Source organism: Pungitius pungitius, chromosome 16, assembly GCF_949316345.1.
Source record: "Pungitius pungitius chromosome 16, fPunPun2.1, whole genome shotgun sequence".
Taxonomy (NCBI): Eukaryota; Metazoa; Chordata; class Actinopteri; order Perciformes; family Gasterosteidae; genus Pungitius; species Pungitius pungitius.
In genome coordinates, this window is record NC_084915.1 from 8,604,372 (window position 1) to 8,622,859 (window position 18,488).

At 44.2% G+C, this 18,488-nt stretch overlaps 2 protein-coding genes across 5 annotated transcripts; one reads left to right on the forward strand and one right to left on the reverse strand.

Moving 5' to 3' along the window:
- Positions 1–268: 268 nt before the first annotated feature.
- On the forward strand, positions 269–14,265 carry taf1 (TAF1 RNA polymerase II, TATA box binding protein (TBP)-associated factor). Of its 4 annotated transcripts, none has more exons than XM_037467479.2 (41): positions 269–616; positions 943–1,057; positions 1,480–1,603; positions 1,689–1,805; positions 2,113–2,241; positions 2,520–2,758; positions 2,869–3,084; positions 3,196–3,438; positions 3,525–3,756; positions 3,885–3,992; positions 4,098–4,265; positions 4,566–4,693; positions 4,965–5,072; positions 5,233–5,406; positions 5,506–5,679; positions 5,905–6,009; positions 6,117–6,317; positions 6,397–6,538; positions 6,915–7,045; positions 7,207–7,287; positions 7,380–7,529; positions 7,622–7,741; positions 7,846–8,021; positions 8,117–8,349; positions 8,477–8,684; positions 8,882–9,053; positions 9,239–9,450; positions 9,620–9,728; positions 9,828–9,926; positions 10,025–10,202; positions 10,315–10,382; positions 10,469–10,591; positions 10,695–10,787; positions 10,892–10,976; positions 11,085–11,152; positions 11,332–11,448; positions 11,771–11,878; positions 12,093–12,197; positions 12,615–12,828; positions 13,104–13,269; positions 13,736–14,265. In XM_037467479.2, exons 2-41 carry the CDS (start codon positions 944–946, stop codon positions 13,956–13,958), a joined length of 5,961 nt encoding a protein of 1,986 aa, XP_037323376.2. In that variant the 5' UTR covers positions 269–616; position 943; the 3' UTR covers positions 13,959–14,265. The 4 variants fall into 4 exon arrangements, with proteins under 4 accessions (XP_037323376.2, XP_037323377.2, XP_037323378.2 ...); XM_037467480.2 differs by having other exon boundaries at positions 3,885–3,986; XM_037467481.2 differs by lacking the exon at positions 11,771–11,878 and having other exon boundaries at positions 270–616.
- Positions 14,266–15,605: 1,340 nt separating this feature from the next.
- On the reverse strand, positions 15,606–17,791 carry LOC119215783 (SLAIN motif-containing protein-like). The gene is made up of 8 exons (XM_037468219.2): positions 17,379–17,791; positions 17,113–17,261; positions 16,915–17,022; positions 16,727–16,816; positions 16,585–16,630; positions 16,373–16,545; positions 15,952–16,068; positions 15,606–15,811 (listed from the first exon to the last, which is right to left on the reverse strand). Exons 1-8 carry the CDS (start codon positions 17,789–17,791, stop codon positions 15,606–15,608), a joined length of 1,302 nt encoding a protein of 433 aa, XP_037324116.2.
- Between the last annotated feature and the right edge of the window lie 697 nt (positions 17,792–18,488).

The window sequence follows — 18,488 nt, forward strand, 5'->3', positions numbered from 1 at the left end:
CATCAACCACTGATTATAGTATAAATATATTTTTAAAGGTTTCAACGGACAGTGAGGAGTCCAAATGTTATATAATTCAATCGACTACGTATTAGTCCCATAGAAGGTCAGGAGCGCTTTTTTATCCATACTTGCATATCTACTGCCCGTACAATTGGTTCTGGATAATAAAAGACACCGCAACCTTTTGGAAAACACTACAGTTAACCACGTTTCAGATGGGTACCCGAAGGCCTCACATTGTACATCCGGGGGATTAGAACTTTCCGCTAAATAAATAGCTAGCTAGCTAGCTTAGCTGGCGGAGCTCGCTGCGGGATACTGCAGTGCCTAACGTTAATACAAATAACACCAAAGGTTTCTACTTAAGCTTGCGGTGTAGAGCCTGAAATAAATCTTTTGAATGATTTTTCCTTTGACTTCACAATGCCGATGCGGGCACACGTAGAAATGATCTCCACCGAGATATGAGTTAGGCTGGCGTAACGTTACAAGTTTTTAGCTAACGTTAGCTAGGTTAATGAGCGATATTTCGCTTGGATGAACTGAACAATAATCACATACTGCAAACTGGCCAGAACCCAATTTCCCCACATCTGAAATTGGGTAACGAGAGGTAAGTGCATATAAAGGTACATATTTTGTTTTCATCATACTTCTAGCGACATGCTAACGTTACAAACATTAGCTAGCGCTGGAACGTCACTTTGTTGTCGCATTGGTGAAGGTAACCTCAGGTTTGTCTCATTATAATATGGAGGATAATCAGTCTGCTATTTTTAAATGTATCATGAGAAGCAAAGGAAAATGTCACAGTACACCAATACAAAAGTTTGAAGCGTTTATGTAACTAGCTAACGTTATACATTTAAAAAGGTATGCACTTCCTTAGTATTAAACGTATTACACCGTTGCAAGTCACTGTACATGTTATCCGTTTAGTATGTCGGACTCAGACAGTGAAGAGGACCAAGATCGCCCTTTCTCTCTGACTGGCTTCCTCTTCGGGAACATCAACGAAGATGGACAGCTGGAGGATGACAGCGTTCTGGACAATGTGAGTGTTTCAAGGCTTATTTGTTACTTCAATTTTACGACTATAATTTGGCTGGTCTCATGCATACCATTTGAAGTAACCCAGTGAGCACAAGACCTAATTTCAACGTCTTTTTTAATATCGGTGGTAAACGCACAAATGTGGATGTCATTTCCTTTTACACCTATAAAATAATGCTATAGCACAAAGTAGAGGATGACATTTTACCGTATTAAAAATCACGTTGATATGTGGTCTAAATATAGACGTCTTTTCAATGTCTTCGACGTCTTTTCAACCAAAAAATGCTCACCGGGAAGACTCTTCAATTCATGGTGGAAATGATATACAACTTATCATTTTATTTGTTAGTGTTAAGAGCTTGGTTTCTCTGTATTTTATTGCAACTTTCTGGTGTGCTTCTGCTGTTCCTCCAAACCCAGGAGTCCAAAAAGCATTTGGCTGGTTTGGGTTCACTCGGCCTGGGCTCGCTTATCACAGAAATCACTGCCAATGATGAGGATGATCAAGAGGACAGCAGAGACAACACTAACGTTGATGCAGCGGGTTGGTTTGACTATAAAATCATTTCTATGACTTCTTAAGCCAGGAACTGGACGGAATGACATTTCCATGTTTTTTCCTCTTCCAGGTTGGGTAAAAAGTACAGCAGATGCAGTTGATTACTCTGACATCAGTGAGGTTGCTGAGGATGAGACAAAGAAGTACCGTCAGACCATGGGGTCTTTGCAGCCAAGCAGGAAAACAGGTGAAAAACTGACAGTCCCTTGCAGTCATATTTGTTACTGATTGTTGTTACACTTGAGTAGAAATTACAACTTTGAAATTCAAACTTTTGTTTTTTACTTCTGTACCTAAAGTGTTTAAGATGTATGAAACTGATCTAATCTCCATGAATTGAAGTATTTTCTATTTAAAGAAATATATATGTATATATTTTCGTAATAATAATAATGGTATCTTTCCACCTTATATCTTACCACGAATTTCACCCAAACCTATAAAGGAAATGTCACTGTTAAATTAATATTTTTCAACATTTTCCAATTCTTTAGTCCTAGATGATGAGGATGACTATGATGCTGACTGTGAGGATATTGATTCAAAGCTTATGCCTCCTCCGCCACCACCAAGTCTTCCTATAGCTGCTAAGAAAGAGGAACTCTCCTCAGAGAGCCCAACCGGTAAGGACTTGTTTACTCATAATGATTGTGTGTGGCTTGTCTTTTTCCACAGATGTTTAAGCGCCAACTCTGGCTTCTGTAAGGAAATTAATTAGCTACAGGTATTTTATTAGGGTGGATGTTATTGTGAGTTTATTCTGACGAAAGTATCCTTCTGGATTTGTCATGTAGTGTATTCAATAGCGATTCAGATGAAGTTAAAATATTGCTTTCTCTCAAATAGCTAAAGGGAACTTTTCGCTGATGCTCGTGTGACCTCTTGCTATCGCTCCTCACAGTTGGGGAAGAGGGTGATGGCATTATCCTGCCCTCCATCATTGCACCATCCTCTACAGCTGATAAGGTTGACTTCAGCAGCTCGTCGGACTCTGAGTCAGAACCTGACCGACCCTGCCCGGGCCTGGGGGATGGCCCCCCAGATATGCTCAACCTTCCTCTTGCGGGCATCATGCAGAAAGATGCTGCCAAAGCACTGCCAGGTGTTACAGAGCTATTCCCAGAGTTCAGGCCTGGAAGGGTAAAGCATCTTTACAGCCACTGTCTACTCAGATATATTATTACACGTTCATAAGGTCTTATTTCATAATCATCATTTTGAAACTCGCTGTCTGTCGAATATGCTACCAGGTCCTCCGATTTTTGCGGCTGTTTGGTCCTGGAAAGAACATGCCATCCGTTTGGAGGAGTGCCCGCAGGAAGAAAAAGCGGAAGCACCGCGACCATCAACCTGGGACGCCTCCCCCAGAAGGAGAGCCAACAGAACAAAGCCAGGAGCAGAAGTCTGGATGGCTTTATGAGTATGCTCCTCCTCCCCCCCCAGAGCAGTGTCTCTCCGATGACGAGGTAAAACCTCCAGTGTTGCCGTACATTGTGTGCACTACTTTCTGCCGGTAGTACCCCTGCAGTATGTCATTGTACCGAGGACTGAACATGCTTATATGTGCCGCTACCCAGATAACTATGATGGCTCCGGTAGAATCCAAGTTCTCACAAACCTGTGGCGATGCGGACAAGGAGGCAGAGTCTCGACCCAAAGTAGCAGAATGGAGATATGGTCCAGCCCAGCTCTGGTACGACATGCTAGGCGTCTCAGAGGATGGAAGCAACTTCCACTACGGCTTCAAGCTGAAAGAAGAGCATACCGGTGAGCTTCAGCAGCGGGACACGCCTGAAGAAATAAGAGACGCTGCTTGTGAGGTATGCTGTGGATATCTGTAGCTTTATTATAAAATCCCTACTATTTGTGTTACTCATATTGTGTATCATATGATATCTATCTCCAGTTTCAGAGGCGGATGAATAGCGATAACGATGACAGTGATGATGGAGATAAGGAACAATCAGCCCTCGAGAATGAGCTCTTCCTGATGGTCACTCAGCTGAAATGGGAGGAAGATATCATCTGGAATGGGGAGGACGTAAAACACAAGGGCACAAAGACTCAGCGGGCCAGCCTGGCAGGATGGCTTCCTTCTAGCATGACCCGCAATGCCAATGCTTACAATGCACAGCAGGGTAAGACACCATGAAAAAAAATGTGACTTGCGCAAACAGCATGCAATACCCCGGTTGAAATACACAACATAAAGACTGTAGTATTTCTTGCGCATGCAATAAATATAATCGTGTATTTCATTTTACAGGTCTCACAAGAAGTAATTCTCAGTTGGTGCCACCCACGCCTCCACCCATGCCCAAAGTGTCTTCCATCTCCGGCTCCAAGCGGGAAAAAAACAGCCATGATAGTCACGGTGAGTTTATTTTAAAGTCACAATAAAAAGAATAGATTTACCAGACCTCATCTCAGGCTATACTAATTTTCCCTACCGTTCTCATGTGTTCTTATTATTCTGCAGCTTTTTCGGAAGAAGACTGTCCTTGGTTCTCCATTTTCCCAATCGACAACGAGGAGTTAGTGTATGGACGCTGGGAAGATAACATTATCTGGGATGACCAGGAGATGGATCGCATGCTCATGCCACCTGTTCTCACACTGGATCCCAATGATGAAAATATCATTCTAGGTATATTTGGTATTATACTGAATATTAGTAACATTTTTCCCTTTTCCAAAATGAACCAATGTAAAATGTATATTATGACCGTGGCGAAGTTTGTTTAGAGGTTTTTTAGGCTGAATAATCACAATAATAAGAAGACAAAACATTTGTTATATACATACATGTTCTTTCCATTTATCCAACTCTTATGCCATTTATATCATGTTAACAGAGCATCAAGTCTTAGTTTGTCAGTAAATCCTGTATACAGATATACAATATTGTCAGCTTATTATGACCAACTGCTGTCTCGCTCTCTTGTAGAAATCCCTAATGAAAAGGAGGAGATGACTTCCCACTCCCCATCAAAAGAGAATAAGAAGGAAACGGCAATCAAAAAGAGCCGCATCCTGCTGGGGAAGACTGGGGTGATAAAAGATGAGCCACAGCAGGTAAGCTGCCTCTTCATGGCAGGTGATGGAAATATGAAATGGAAGATTACAAGGGCAACCTCTACGGGGGTGATGTGAGTCATTTTAAACAGAAAATGATCACAAGGGTGAAATATGAAAGATTAAGCCTACGTAATTAAGGGTCCAAGTGAAACCGGACGCCGCACATTTTTCATAGTTTCATAGTACCTAGGATAATTGTCTTTGTCTCTGTAAAAAAAAAGAAAAGAATGTAAACGACATTCATTTTATGTGGTTTCTCTCAACTCAGAACATGTCGCAGCCTGAAGTGAAGGACCCCTGGAATCTCTCCAATGATGAGTTTTACTATCCTAAACAGCAGGGTCTGAGGGGAACGTTTGGTGGAAACATCATTCAGGTAAGCATTGGCTCACCAAAATAAGGATGACACTTACTGGGCATGAGCAACATGAAAATGCTTTGTGTATTTCATACTGAACATTAGAGAACCATTTAAAGTAGACAGCGGAAATGTAGAAACTATCATTTGATGAAGTACATTTGGTCTCTTTTAACAGCACTCAATCCCGGCACTGGAGCTGAGGCAGCCTTTTTTCCCCACTCACATGGGGCCCATGAAATTACGGCAGTTTCATCGACCGACTCTGAAAAAGTACTCCTTTGGACCTTTGGCTCAACCAGGGCCCCACGCTGTCCAGCCACTGCTCAAACACATTAAGAAGAAGGCCAAGGTGGAGCTCTATGAACAGTCATATGACCTTTTTAGTTTTTTGCCATTTTTGTTCACGAGTGAAGGATCGAGTCCATGTGTTGGTATTTTCTTTTAATAGATGCGAGAGCAGGAGCGCCAAGCAGCGGGAGGAGGAGACATGTTCTTCATGCGAACCCCACAGGACTTGACAGGAAAAGATGGAGATCTGATCCTGGCGGAGTACAGTGAAGAATACGCCCCTCTCATCATGCAAGTTGGCTTGGCCACTAAGATCAAAAACTACTACAAAAGGGTGAGTCTCGCCTTTGTTTTTCCACTTGCCACTTTAGCATTCTGTTAGGGGAGACATGTGCAGTTTCAATTGTCATATTCATTTCAATTTGCAGAATTGTTTGCTGTTTCTCTATGGTGTTCATTTGAGTGAATCACATTTCACTTCATAAAAATGCTCAGTTCTATATTTTCTACTTTGTTGGGGAGTACCTTCATTTTATGACGCTGTTCTTTTGCCCTTCAGAAACCTGGAAAGGATCCTGGAGCACCCGACTGTAAGTATGGAGAGACAGTGTACTGCCACACGTCCCCGTTCCTGGGTTCTCTTCATCCTGGACAACTGCTTCAGGTCAGCACTTTCCCTGTCAAATATTCAGTATTCAAATGGGGTAAATATGTCAAGCATCACCGGTCTGCTGTCATGCCAAACGCGATTGTGATCGCTTTTTTTTGTAGGCATTTGAAAACAACCTCTTCCGTGCTCCAATCTACCTGCACAAAATGCCACAGACTGATTTCTTGGTCCTACGAACGCGACACGGCTACTACATCAGAGAGCTAGTGGACATAGTTGTAGTGGGTCAGCAGTGTCCGTTATTTGAGGTTCCAGGGCCCAACTCCAAACGAGCCAACACTCATATCAGAGACTTCCTACAGGTGTGTTTGTTTGCTTGAACCCTCGTGAGCTCCTGTTTGTTTCAAATATTTTAATTGTGACTTTTTTTGTGTTCTCCAGGTGTTCATCTACCGATTGTTCTGGAAGAGCAAGGATCGTCCGCGGCGAATTCGCATGGAGGACATAAAGAAAGCTTTTCCCTCCCACTCTGAGAGCAGCATCAGGAAACGACTAAAACTCTGTGCAGACTTTAAGCGCACAGGTAGCCCACACTCTGCCATTAACCCTGCACGCTAACCATTTACTGATCATTGTCATTTGTTGGACTAACCCAGTGTGTTGTATCAGGGCGATGTTGAGGTTAAACAGATATACTGTTGGTGAGCTCAGGAGTGTGTGTGCCTTGAATTGACAGACAGGAATTTGGACAGGAAAAGAGATTTTTACAACTACTATGGATTTTACCGCGAAGGTAAGATGTAGTTTAAGGACCGTATAAGAGCACAGGGTACTAAAGCTTAGTATTTACCATGCACAAGTCAAGGTTTTCTACAATTTCCGACATACACATACCTATAGTGGAAACTAGAGGTCAAAGATATGTGAAAGGTTTGAACATGGTTGTGTCCTCATGCCAGGTATGGACTCTAACTGGTGGGTGCTGAAGCCGGACTTCAGATTGCCCACAGAGGAGGAGATCAGGGCCATGGTGTCTCCTGAGCAGTGCTGCGCTTACTACAGCATGCTGGTGGCAGAGCAGAGACTAAAGGTAACGCCTACTTCTACATAACTTCTAATGGTCTTCTGTCTACTGTAGGTAGGTGACACACCTGTTGTGAATACGTTGCTTGTACAACTCCATCTACATCTGACCTATCCCTCTATCAAAAGTGAGTGTTGTAGTATGGCTTCGTTATTTTTCATCTTTAGGATGCTGGATATGGTGAGAAGTCCTTCTTTGCTCCAGAGGAGGAGAACGAAGAAGACTTTCAGATGAAGATTGACGACGAGGTACGTGCCTCCTCGTAGTCATTTGAAGTGCGTATGATATGAGAGAGATTTTCCAGACTCATACCGTGCTTATCCTGTGTAACACATCTTAGGTACGGACAGCGCCTTGGAACACCTCCAGAGCCTTCATTTCTGCCATGAAGGGGAAATGCCTTTTGGAGGTTACCGGCGTGGCGGACCCTACAGGCTGTGGAGAGGGTTTCTCCTACGTCAAAGTGCCCAACAAACCTACCCAACAGAAGGTCTGACTTTTTAAAGAAAGAAAATGGCCTCGTCATGTTCAGCGTTGTGTAAATATAAAGGGTAAAAATGTTGATCCTGTGCGTTTTTTAAGGATGACAAAGAGCCGCAGCCTGCCAAGAAGACCGTAACTGGGACGGACGCTGACCTGAGGAGACTCTCGCTGAAGAACGCCAAGCAGCTGCTGCGCAAGTTTGGTGTTCCAGAGGAAGAGGTAAGACCATAGTTGTACGGAAGATGCACTTGAAACTCAGATGTCCGCTCATCTTTCAAGCTTTTTTAAATAATTGCATATCTGTATGTATGTGCGTGTGTTAGATCAAGAAGCTCTCCCGCTGGGAGGTGATTGACGTGGTGAGGACCATGTCCACCGAGCAGGCGCGTTCAGGCGAGGGACCCATGAGCAAGTTTGCCCGAGGCTCTCGTTTCTCCGTTGCGGAGCACCAGGAGCGCTACAAGGAAGAGTGCCAAAGGATCTTTGACCTGCAGAACAAGTGAGACTGTTATTTAGGGGTTACATGTGTAACATGTGTTGTCGGGATTCTGTCCGAGCACAGCTTGAGTACTTTTCCTCGTTGCCTCGTCACAGAGTGCTGGAGTCGACTGAGGTGCTCTCCACGGACACAGACAGCAGCTCAGCGGAGGACAGTGACTTTGAGGAGATGGGGAAGAACATTGAGAACATGCTGCAGAACAAGAAGACCAGCTCCCAGCTTTCCCGAGAGAGAGAGGAGCAGGAGAGGAAGGAGCTGCAAAGGATGTTGATGGGCGAGGAGAGCGATCGTGACCACAAGGGGCGGAAGGAGCGGCGGAAAGGCTTGTGTGAGTCTTGTGTTTCTTTAAAGTCGGAAACCTTGATGGCGCACTGAGGAAATATCTGGATTTGCTTTGTCAGGCCGAAAACTGTCTGTGTCTCTAACTATAAGCTGTACTTCCTTTTACTCTACAGCCAGCTCATTATCCACCGGCTCCCACAAAGACGACGACACGTCATCAGTCACCAGCCTAAACTCTTCGGCCACAGGACGGCGTCTCAAGATCTATCGCACCTTCAGGGATGAGGACGGCAAGGAATATGTCCGATGTGAGACCGTGCGGAAGGCTTCCGTCATTGACGCCTACACCAGGATCCGAAGCACCAAGGACGACGAATTCATGTGGGTCTCCAAAATGAAATTGGGTTCTTCCACATCTCGCAGTGTGTGTGTGTGTTTGGCGAAGATGTGTATAGCTTGGTGTTGATGATGATGATGATGTTCTAGTGGTAGAGATTGTACTTAATTAGGCCAGTGCCACCAATCGACTGAACAAGTGAATGTAAAACAGCCAGTAATGTGTATCTTTGTGGGTGCAGACGAAAGTTTGCCCTCTTTGATGAGCAGCACAGAGAAGAGATGAGGAAGGAGCGCCGGCGTATTCAGGAGCAGCTGAGGAGGCTAAAGAGGAACCAAGAGAAAGATAAGATCAAGGGACCCCCAGAGAAGAAGGCCAAAAAGGTGAAAGAGAGGCCGGACCTCAAAGTAAAAGTAAGCTTGCAGATTCAGTTCTTTAATTTTCTCTTTTACTGTCCTTTTCCTCAGCAGATATTTGGTGCCCAGCTAATTGCAATCCCATGGCTTTCATTGGGGTAGATTATGTGTGAATGCTTACATTGTTCTTTTCACCGGCAGATTATTTGGCCCGCTCCTTAATGTCTGCCCTTTTTTCCTAGTTGAAGTGCGGCGCATGTGGAGCCATTGGACACATGCGAACCAACAAGTTCTGCCCGCTGTACTATCAGACCAACGCCCCACCTTCCAACCCAGTCGCCATGACTGAGGAGCAGGAGGAGGAGCTGGAAAAGACCGTCATCCACAACGACAACGAGGAACTGATCAAGGTGGAGGGCACCAAGATCGTGCTGGGCAAGCAGCTCATTGAGAGGTAATTGTCGGTCCCCGTCCCCACTCTCTTGCCACTGTAGAGAAGAGCAGCTCATTATGCTGCAAAACTCTTCCAGTTCAATATCATGTTTTGCAAGAGACAGTGTTTAAAAACGGGTGGCCTGTAGCCTCTACCCCCTGCGGTTCCCAACATTTCTTTTCTCCTACAGTGCGGATGAGGTGCGCAGAAAATCTTTAGTGCTCAAGTTCCCCAAGCAACAGCTGCCACCCAAGAAGAAGAGACGCGTAGGCAACGCTGTGCACTGCGACTACCTCAATGTAGGCAACGTTTCACGGCATGCCGTAACACATTTTCAGCTAGGAGTCCCTCAAGCTGATCTGTCACACTGTTTTTTGTTTCTTCGGGAACGTTCACAGAAACCACACAAGGCCATCCACCGCAGGCGCACTGACCCCATGGTGACCTTGTCCTCCGTGCTAGAGAGCATCATCAATGACATGCGGGATCACCCGAACGTAAGCTCCTCGAGGCGTCCACCTTTCACGGTCTCCCGTCATCTTCTGTGTGTCTGTACCGTAACGTTGTTTTGACTTCTTCTGCCTTTCTCGTCTAGACATATCCGTTCCACACCCCAGTGAATGCCAAGGTTGTGAAGGACTACTATAAGATCATCACGCGGCCAATGGACCTGCAGACGCTGAGGGAGAACGTACGTAAGCGGATGTACCCGTCGAGGGAGGAGTTCCGTGAAGCGGTTGAAGTTATCGTCAAGAACAGTGCCACCTACAACGGTAAAATATGAGAATGAGTTTAACACCCTTTCTTGAAAACACTTCAACTTGGACTTTGAATTTAAACCCACATCAAAGTGTTGATGGTGGATCTCTGTTTTTCTTGCACCAGGGGCTAAACATCCAATAACACAGGTAGCACAGTCCATGCTGGACCTGTGTGACGCTAAACTGAAAGAGGTGAGTGTTAATGTGAATATTTTGACTAATTGAGTATCAATTTTTCCGATCCTCCACTAAACCTCTATCTGTGTGTGTGAGTGCAGAAGGAGGACAGGCTGGTGAGGCTGGAGAAAGCCATCAACCCCTTGCTGGATGATGACGATCAGGTGGCCTTCTCCTTCATCCTTGACAACATCGTGACCCAGAAAATGATGGTTGTTCCCGATGTGAGTCACACCTGTTCATAACTGTCTCAATATGAGATCACTGATCAGTTCACATGCAGAAAAATGTAATGATCTCATCCCTTCACTCCTCTCTTGACTACAGTCATGGCCCTTTCACCATCCTGTCAACAAAAAGTTTGTGCCCGATTATTATAAGGTGATCGTATGCCCCATGGATCTGGAGGGCATCCGCAAGGTGAGAGTCACACAAGCTGTACTCGATCACTCTTGAATATTGGCAATACTAAAAATAAAGTAACTGAGCTTCTTTTGTGTGTTTTTTATTTCATGGTTCTACAGTACATCTCCAAACACAAATACCAGAATCGAGATTCGTTCCTGTCAGACGTCAGTCTCATACACGCCAACAGCATCAAGTACAACGGTAATGGTGCTAACATCGCTGTTGTTGTGACCTACAAGGTTTATCGCTCATTTTAATTAAGATGTCATGTGACGCACCATCACATACTTCTCTGTGTGTCCTCCACAGGCCCAGAAAGTCCTTACACCAAAACAGCTCTGGATATTGTCAATGTGTGCAAGCAAACCTTGTCAGAGGTATGTTGAGTCTTTAATTAATAGCGGCGGGGAGGGTCACATGACTGATTATGCATGCAGTGAATCCCCATATTGTAAAAACAACTCCAAAGCAATAAAACGATAAAAGCATTTCATTAAATATAATACTGTGCATCCTTTGTTGAATGGCTGTTGAATCGCCTGTTTTGTGCCTCCAGTATGATGAGCACCTGACCCAGCTGGAGAAGGACATCTCTACGGCTAAAGAGGCAGCTCTGGATGCAGCCGACTTGGATGGCCTGGATCCAATGACCTCCGGGCCCTACACACCGCAGGTAGGAGAACAGGAGCAGTGTTGTTTTTGTTTACCACCTTGGTGAATGGTGGTTCCCCGAAAAAACTACAGGCCTCAAGCTACGTATAAAGTGCCACTTCAAGTGGTCTAAACGTTTCTTGGTGCCGTAGTCTCCTTTCCACTCGTTGCAGTTCTCGTAGCCCTTGTATTTCTTTACCCGTTCTCTGCACTAACTCTCCTTTCCAGACTTTCACCTTTCATCTTAATGATCTAGTTTCTCCCACCCTGTTTTTCCTCCATTGTTCCTGCCGTCTTGACCCGTCTCCCCCTTTGTGTGTGCCGCCCTGTGTGGCGTTGGCCAGCCTGCTGATCTGTTTGACAGCGGTGCCTCAGGGAGTCTGCACAGAGAGACCAGCAGCCTTTTCTTTGAGGGACCTCTAGTGGTTGCTCCAGAGAAGAGAGGGGGGCAGGTACGGAGAGAGACAGAAATAAGGCTTTGCAACCACATGCCACCTCTCCTCAAACAACCCTCAGAGCACCCAGCTAGGGCCTTTGTTGTACCTACTCAAGTTCAAGTTGTCCCTCACACCAGAGCACCATAGATAACATTACAGTATAAAGTGAGTGTAGTTATTTTGCTTCTTTTGGCAAGAGATGTCAGACCTTTATCATGCTGCCCCTCAGGGTCGCCACGGCAGAAGACCCGGGGAGGAAGAGTCAGATGTGGACATTGAAGGCTTTGAGGAGGAGGAGGAGGATGATGATGGCAAACCCAAAACTCCTGCTCCTGTAAGAAAGTCAGATTTATAAAAAAGATTATTGGCTAATATGAGGTCACTGCGGCTGTGCATTTATGCACAAAACGTACCAACTAGCCAACACAATGGCATGACCAATTTCAGGTCACGTTATTATGTCGCCTAAAATTGGAGTCCGACAAAGTGTTTACTTAGAAATCGTTTTTGTGGTTTTAGTTGGATGGCCTGGTTGCGTTGACGTGGGGTATTCTTTTAATTAATGGTGTATTATTACATTTTCACACGGTCTTAGAAGAAACAGTTGTAAAATATATCTTTCCACGCCTTTATCTTCCCAAACATTTTCTTGTTCTAGTTGCTTTTTACAATTGTTCTTTACATCTGTATCGGACCTGTGTACTTAATATATTTAACCAGGCCCAAATTTTGTCTTCCCCGTCTTTTTCAGGCAGAGGATGCAGATGGAGACCTAGAGGACGAAGATGATGAAGAGGACATGTTGCTGCCGCCTCGCAGACGGATGCACGACCAGGAGGAGGAGGAAGAGGAGGAAGATGGAATGTCTAACCGTCCACCCCAAGCCAGCGTGCTGTACCAGGATCTCCTCATGTCTGATGGAGAGGATGATGCCAGTGAAGAGGAGGGCGACAACCCTTTCTCCTGTAAGTCCGCCTTCAGCAAATGGCGTTTTATACATAGGAATATACATTAATAAAAACCAAAGATTAAGCGGTTTAATTCACATTAAAACAAGAAGATGTTGGAATAATGCATGAACTTAGCATAGTAGATAACATTATTGTGCTGGAAAAATTCAATTAATGGCCAAACCTCTGTGAAATGAGTAAATCTGATGTTTTCTTTTATGTGATGTAATTGAAAGTGAGCAAAAACACAAATCATGTGACATTTCCAATTCCATGTGTGTCTCCTCCAGCCATACAGCTGTCGGAGAGCGGGAGCGACTCTGACAGAGAATTGGATGTGCGACCTGCACCTCCACACCGAGCGCAGGAGACGGCCCGCATGGGGATGGAGCAAGACGAGAGTATGATGTCATATGAAGAAGGGCCTGAGCCTCACATGGAAGACAGCAACGTCAGGTACAACTAGCCCAGTAATACTAAAAGTACTATAGGCTATTTTTCCCCACTATGCAAACAGACACATTAAGATGTAATTAAATTTGTTTTTCTCTGCAGTGGTAAAGTGTGTCAATTAAGCACAGTAGTAGCGGTTAATTACCAGCAGTGGTGGCCCCCATTTGGACCTACTTATTTTCACACTGAAGTGAATATATAATTAATAACATCAACAGGAATTTGGCCAATTTGTTCAAATGTAATGATGTGCAAAACATACAACAAGATGTTCTCCTCAAAGCCACCAGAAGTTGAGTCATTTTCCCTTGCTGCCCATCAGAGAATGTTTATTCACACTTTTAAGAAACCAAATGAAAGTTCCAACTGTGGTTGAAATAGTTCAAATGCAGATTTTAGTCCTGGTTTTGAGTTTATAAATGAAAACGTATGTGGGCTTCCTGCTTGACTTCCATCTCTTCTGCCTCAGTTACGGCAGCTATGAGGAGACGGGGAGCCAGAGTCAGTTGCAGCCCATTAGCTTGGGAAACGGAGAAGACTACGCCATTAGCGAAGAGGAGGAGGAAGATGAGGATGATGAAGCACGGAGGAGAGGCCCAGCGGTTCTGTCCAAGCTCCAGCTCAGCGAAGACGAGGAGAGTGAGGAATTCCGATCCATAGGGGGAGACAGCGATATGGACTCGGACAACTAGTGTTTTATCCGCAATATTCAGAAAACATTGTTTATAATTAGTTTTTAAATGGAAAAGAAAAACATATTGTACATATTTTGTAAATGATGGTTACTTTTGAAAGCTCTGTTGTACCTACAATATATGGACACACAGCTCATTGTAAATCTCAGTTGGACTTTTTTTGTGTTCAATCAAGTGCTGCGATGTTCGTCGACATGGAAGAACGTGTACAGATGTTTTTACTGGTTCAACTCCTAAGTAGTTCAGAAACTGCTTTTCCTACACCATTTCCTGATTGAAAAACGGATTAAACACACTGAAGTCATCCAAGCTCTTTCTTCTTCTTCAAAAAAAAGACTCATCAAATCCTGTATTCATACTGGGATTAAGGGAAACTTGACCGGGTTGCATATTAGGATTTAATAGAGTTTGGTTAATAATTCAAGGCTTCGCAAGAAAACACACTGGTGTACGGTATATTGTAATCATTGGCTGCATTTCATTTCGATGAACCCACATCAGAGCCTTGTCATGCAATCTGGCCTAAACTTTTACCAATGATTATTTTCAATATTGATTTATCTACCAATTATTATTTTTCCCGATGTATCTGACCAAACACATTTACAGTGATAGAAATCATCACTTTCTTATAAACCAATAGTCTAATCAAATCATTCATCTCTATAGTGTTTTCATCTGTTTGAAGTAGTTTTATGGATCCCTGTATCAATCAAAAAGCAGAATAATTAACCCTTTTGAACAGCAGAGGGTGCTCTGCTGACTCTTAAAGAAGTTCCAATGGCATTCTGGGCTGACTACATTTCAGTATCTAAAGATAGAAAATGTTGAACTAACCCATAAACACGTCTGTACAGTGACATCATTGAACATTTCTTTTGTGCTGTAGGTTAATGTTTCCCATTCAGGCACAAAAAGACTAGAGATCAAAGAGAGCTCAACAAATACAGACTTTTGATGGATTTGCTGTGGCAAAGGTTTTAGACTAATGCAAAGTGAAAACAATTTCAACCCATGACACAGAGTATGTATTAAAAAGAAACCAACCCAAATCTATCTGTTGGTAACCAAGACGCTTCCTGTCACCTGTTTGGTGTACATTGTACATTATGCCAAACTGCAAACTTCCTGTCGTGACAACACCCTATTTAGTAATCCACCGCACTAAAGTGAAGTTTGAGCAAACTTCCACATTCACAACAGCATTACAATGTGCCAGAGTGACCTTTAACACCCACTCTGCTAAACTTTGAAGTACTCATGTTCTGCACTGTACATACGGATAGTCTGAGCACAGATGGGTGGATTTATCGCCACAACAGACAAAGAGCTTCTGACAGCTCTACATTTACAATACTTAACATTACTTTTTGTTGCAGGTGTTCTTGATGATTTAAATTCCAGGACTGCTGGATCTGTCATGTTTTTCCCACAGCTACACATTCCTGGGTCTTAATCTGCAATGGGTTGGAACTAATGACGATTCACATCCCAGCCCAACTGATAGGCCTTATAGGAGGAAGATTCCTCACTATTAAGGATTCTGACAAAGATCTAAATCTATGTTTACAATTATGCATCAGCAAGTGAATATGGCATGAAAGTGTTTTCTACTTCATTATATTACCATCACCACGTCATTTTTCATCTCCGAGTGAATGGAACATTTCTGCCCCAGGCCACGCTGGTCGACCGGTTCGTTGAGGCAAAAACACGTCCGTGATCCGGCCGGTGCCCCTTAGCGGGGGTAGGAATCCTGCAGGGGCTGAGAGACTGAGACCTCAGCACCGCCCCCGTCCTGTCTGAGGATTCTCTCACTGACTGCAACCGCCTGTTGTGCTTCATGGGCGCTGCAGAACGGGACGGAGACCCGCAAGATGATGCACCTGAGAAAAAAAATGCAGGAACTGCATTTTTACCTCTTGCACATGGACATGAAAGGTATTCAAACTGCAATTATCTTGGGGTTCTCTAATGTTAGGAAACAGACCTGATGGTGGGTCAGCGAGGTGGCAGTCGTCAGTGTCCAGGCTTCGGCTGTTCCTCACGGCCTGCAGGGACCGGAGGCTGGTACCCAGAGGCGACCTGGTCCTGCCCGGTGATGCCGCTGCAAAACATGACAGGGTCATGTCTAGTTCACACACACACACAAATGTAGGTACAAGTACTGTTGATGTGCTGCTAATGTAAATGCAAGTTGAATGAAAAGTGTACCAAAAGTGTCAAAATATTATTAACAGTAATACACATTCATTGGAAAACTTTTAAATTCAAAATCCTGTGATTGGAAGTGATTTATTTTTTGCTACTGACGAGCATTCTATGATATAGACAAAATATAAATAAACAAATAATCAATGTGTAGCTATCAGACTAGAAACTACAAATAATGTAAAAAAAATGCTGTGAACCTTGATTCTGAGCGAGTTTCAGCAGCTTGAATTGAGTGACTTGCTGGGGCAGTCGGGCCAGTTTTGGACTTTCACACCCGTGCTTAGCTCCAGATGTTGACTGGCGAGGGGAACAGCTGAGTGGCGAAGGACCAGGCAGCCGACAAGAAGAAGATGAAGCTTCGGTTTTATTTCTGAGAATTAAGTCCCCAGTACTTTCAACGGTGTTGTACTCGGGGCTCCTCCAAGCTGGCATTGAAACATAGTCCTGTCTTAAACCTGAAAAAAAATATGGACCACGGTTATCTCAGTCCGACTTTCACTAAGTACATTTAAATGTTCACTTGATCGTTGAAAACATTTCTTTGTACCCACTGGCTTCCTGTAGACGAGCCATAATGTGGACGTCTGTGATGTCCTGCAGTCTGTAGCTTGCCGTTACAGAGTCACGGGAGAGGTTCATATCTGTGTGTATTGATGAATATCAATACCTGTTATTAAATATGATATTAAGACCTGTATATTTCTGCATGAAGTTGAGTAAAGTTGCCTCATCATTTCACCTGAACCCTCACAGATGTTGTGGGCTGAGCCGACAGATGTTTTGTCTGTAAAGCAGCCCACATTATGATGTAAATCCGAAGCACCTCTGTCGAAACGGCTGCTTGATCCTGAGAATACAGAGATAGAGAAAGGGCAACTTGTGACCAAAATAATCACACACAGAAGACTGTGGGAGTGAGTTTGTGCTGCTTGCTTACTTTGATCCAGCCTATTTATAAGTGAGCGACAGGCCGCCTCCATCTCAGGACTCGGGTTATCCAGGACACGTCGACACCATCCCAGGGCAGACTCACTTCTCTCCACTGACTCCTGCTTCTTTGGAGACTCATATAACCTGTGAAGAATACTTCCCTGAATGAGAAAATATCTCACTGCTGCACTATGTAAACAACTGGCCTGTTGGGGTTTTATCTAAAACACAGGATGGAGAATTGAACCCGCCTGATGATCCGATGCCACCTACCAGCTCTCTTCATCCCGCACATCGTCCTCTACATCAAGGAGCTCCACCGAGTCCAAAGCCGACTCTTCCTCTGCTAACTCTTCCCGATCCCAGAGGTCTTCTAGAAAGTTGTAGTTGTACAACCCCCCTCCTGCGGCGCGGGAAGGCACGGGTGAATTACACCCTGACTTCAAATTATTGAGTCTTATTCTAGCCTCCATGGCAAAGGACCGATTGTTACAACTCTTGACCTTGGCTTGCTCAGCGTCCTTCCATATGCTGCAGTATGGATCTGAATGGCCCTCCAGCCTGACGGGGCTGCCCCTCGACCCGCTGCAGACGAGATGGTGGTTTGCACTTGTGTTAAACCTCAATAGTTGCAGATTGGAAAAATACGGGCTCCAATCGCTTGACAATTGGTTTTGGAGATCCATTTTTAAAATTGAAATCCTCTTCTGACTTCTTCAAGATGTTGTCCAGTTATTTTCATCCCACCTCACTCTTCCATAGTGAGAATGCTGGCTGGTGCCAAACTAGAATCAGGCTAAATCTTCATCGTCGACAGTGTGATTCTTCAAATATCCAAAAGTTATTTTTCTCTTCAGACCAGCGACAGTGTAGCTTCAGTACGCTAACTATCAACCCAGTTTTGTTGAGTGGGGTTGTTAAGTCTAGTCACCTAACAGATTGGATGGCTTTAGAGAAGCATCAGGAGCTTATGTGGATTAAAGAGTCCACGAGTTGCTACTAAGAAAGAAAAAGAGCCACAGCATCCCACCTTCAAAGTGGACAAGGGGCTATTTACAAAAGCCTCTGTTTAGCCGTGTAAAATGTTGCCTTATGTATGTTAATTGGTAAGAAGACGTGTTTTCTCCTCTCCTTACGTCATCATTTTACATACATGTTTGTGTGAGGAGCTTTTCGCTGTGTAGTTGTATCTGTGTGCTATTTTCTGTGTTAGACTGTTTTTAAATGTTGACCTCAGTACACTCAAGGAAGTTGTACTGAGAAGTGTGAGCAGAAATGTTCACCGCTTTCTCTCTCTCTCTGTGTGTGTGTCTCTCTCTCGCTCACTCACTCACTCACTCACTCTCTCACACACACACACACACACACACACACACACACACA

Coding starts and splice junctions, on each gene's coding strand:
- LOC119215783 (XM_037468219.2), bottom strand. CDS start 17,791: ATGGATCTCCAAAACCAATTGTCAAGCGATTGGAGCCCGTATTTTTCC. Junction 17,262..17,378: donor GTGCGGGATGAAGAGAGCTG/GTAGGTGGCATC, acceptor CATTCAGGGAAG/TATTCTTCACAGGTTATATG. Junction 17,023..17,112: donor TATAAATAGGCTGGATCAAA/GTAAGCAAGCAG, acceptor CTGTATTCTCAG/GATCAAGCAGCCGTTTCGAC.
- taf1 (XM_037467479.2), top strand. CDS start 944: ATGTCGGACTCAGACAGTGAAGAGGACCAAGATCGCCCTTTCTCTCTG. Junction 9,451..9,619: donor GGCAAGCAGCTCATTGAGAG/GTAATTGTCGGT, acceptor TTTCTCCTACAG/TGCGGATGAGGTGCGCAGAA. Junction 12,198..12,614: donor AACCCAAAACTCCTGCTCCT/GTAAGAAAGTCA, acceptor CGTCTTTTTCAG/GCAGAGGATGCAGATGGAGA.